The sequence below is a fragment of the Trypanosoma equiperdum genome (genome assembly GCF_001457755.1).
Source record: "Trypanosoma equiperdum strain OVI genome assembly, contig: ctg_1439, whole genome shotgun sequence".
NCBI classification, from domain to species: domain Eukaryota; phylum Euglenozoa; class Kinetoplastea; order Trypanosomatida; family Trypanosomatidae; genus Trypanosoma; species Trypanosoma equiperdum.
In genome coordinates this window covers 1-2140 of record NW_027123437.1, presented here as the reverse complement: position 1 = coordinate 2140, position 2140 = coordinate 1, and the positions used below count along the sequence as shown (strand labels likewise).

General features: G+C 46.4%; 1 protein-coding gene and 1 pseudogene across 2 annotated transcripts in view; both read left to right on the top strand.

The window, feature by feature from the left end:
- Positions 1 to 357, top strand: part of TEOVI_000796900:pseudogene — a 994-nt pseudogene extending 637 nt beyond the window's left edge. Inside the window, exon 2 of the mRNA in view lies at positions 1 to 357. This exon is cut by the window's left edge and continues 15 nt beyond it. Within this exon, the coding sequence occupies positions 1 to 357 (357 nt within the window).
- Positions 358 to 1018: 661 nt separating this feature from the next.
- TEOVI_000796800 (nucleolar RNA-binding protein, putative) lies at positions 1019 to 2119 on the top strand (the record flags this gene model as incomplete). Its single annotated transcript, XM_067221413.1, has 1 exon — positions 1019 to 2119. One exon carries the CDS (start codon positions 1019 to 1021, stop codon positions 2117 to 2119), a length of 1101 nt encoding a protein of 366 aa, XP_067077514.1.
- Positions 2120 to 2140: the final 21 nt, after the last annotated feature.

Below are 2140 nucleotides of genomic sequence, written 5' to 3'. Positions count from 1 at the left end.
GATGATGATGATGATGATGATGACGATGATGATGATGAGCCAGCCAGTAAAGTGCAACGCACTGAGCAACAAGGGTTCCGTGGTGGTAATCGCGGGGGGTTCCGTGGTGGGGACCGAAACGGTAACGGTGGTAATCGCGGAGGGTTCCGTGGCGGAGACCGTGGAGGAAACCGTGGAAACTTCCGCGGCGGAGACCGAAGTGGTAACGGAGGAAACCGTGGAAACTTCCGTGGCGGAGATCGTGGAGGAAACCGTGGCAACTTCCGTGGCGGGGATCGTGGAGGAAACCGTGGTAACTTCCGTGGCGGGAATCGCGGCAACTTCCGTGGCGGGAACTCTGGGAGGGGTCGTTACTAAAAATGATATATGTGCCATGTGATGTGCCGCATTGTTGTAACTGAGAGGGTAATCTTATGGAATACGTGATATATGCCTCATTATTATTCCCGTTTATGCATTTGACTACGAGGCTAACCTCTTATTACACTCGTGTTCTATGATTGATACGTGTGATGACGATATATCCCCTCATGTTCGGATGTTGTGTTGCACGTGGAGGCATGGAGAAATTGTGATATTGTTATTAATGTTTGTGCTTGTACTGACATGCACCGCTTGAGCGACCACATTTCTCTACCTTCAGTTGTAGTGCAACGTTTTTCTTGCGCTTGAAATTATGGACAGCGTTAGAGGACACTAAAGAAATGGTTGAGTAATATAAGGAGAGAAAATATAAACGATGAATCAGCGTGAATAAGAATAATAATGATAACAAAGGATAATGATGAGAGTGAATTCTTCCTAGCGTTACTATCGTAAGAATGATCGTTCGGAGTTTCTGAAGTTGCGGCTTCTGGTTGTCTAGATGGCGCTACGTTGCCCTAACATCTTTTTTTTTGAATTTTTTTGACTATTCTCCTTCTGCTTCGTGAAACATGTGCCGTTTTGTTTTCTTTTTTCGTTTATATTATTTTTTACTTGCAATGGTGATAGATAAATTACATTCCAATCGGCAGCAATGGAGGGTTTCTACGGTGTTGAAGTGAGCGTCGGGGAGAAAGTTATTCCAGAGATACCGGAGGGTAACGTACTTCGTCTCACACAAATTGCTGTGCCTGCGAATACAAGTGATGCCGTCTCTCTTGTCGTTTCCCTTCAGGGTAAAGAATTTACTATCGCTTCTCTTGATCCTGTGAGGAATGTATCGCAAATGGGGATTGACCTTGTGATTAAAGCAGAGCAGAATATTATTCTTTCCGCCACTGGCAACGGCTCAGTGCATGTGACTGGATATATACAACCTATTGAGAATGTTACGGATGGTGAGTCAAGTTGCGGTGGTGAGATTTGCAGTGGTGTCCCATTCGAGAAAATGGCGCCGCCGCCTTTTCGTGGCGTAGCGCCCGCTTGTAAAACATCAGTGCAAAGTTCAAACAATACCAGCGAAAGTGACTATGATGTTGAAGGTATTGTGAGCGTTGATGATGGTGTGGAAAAAATTGGGAAGAGAGGCGATAAGGGCGAAGAGCGACCTTCAAAAATTAGGCATGAGGGAGGAGTCGAGTTTCACAACGAACAACACGTGGATGAGCATAGATATCGTCGGGGAGGTTACTTTCGTTACAACGGTGAAGGAGGGTACGGCGGTGTTCATCAGGGTTTTTTCAGGCAACGTGGACGTCAGAGAATAAATAGCACTTCTTCCCAAGGTGGTTTCGGTGCCATTTATAATGAACCAATCCATGAAGCGGATCAGTTGGGAATGAACAGAGGGTACGGGAGAGGTGGGTATTCAAGTAGGGGAAGAGGTTACATGGGTGGCGGGTATAGAGGGCAAGCAAATGGTGAAATGAGAAGGGGATATACCAATGAAGAAAGGTACTTGTATAGCGGGGGTGAGTGGCAAGGAATGTCAAGCAATTTGTTAGGAAGGGGGTTTGCTGCAATAAATAGGGGTTTTCATCCCTATTCCAGCCGAAACAACTATCCTTTCCCACCAAATCACCACCTAAACGATGCATCTCGCACTCTGCCCCCTTACAGCGGAAGAGGCGGAACAAATGCGGTCTGGAATAGAGGTGGATTCCGCGGCGGGAACTCTGGGAGGGGTCGTTACTAAAAATGATATATGTGCCATGTG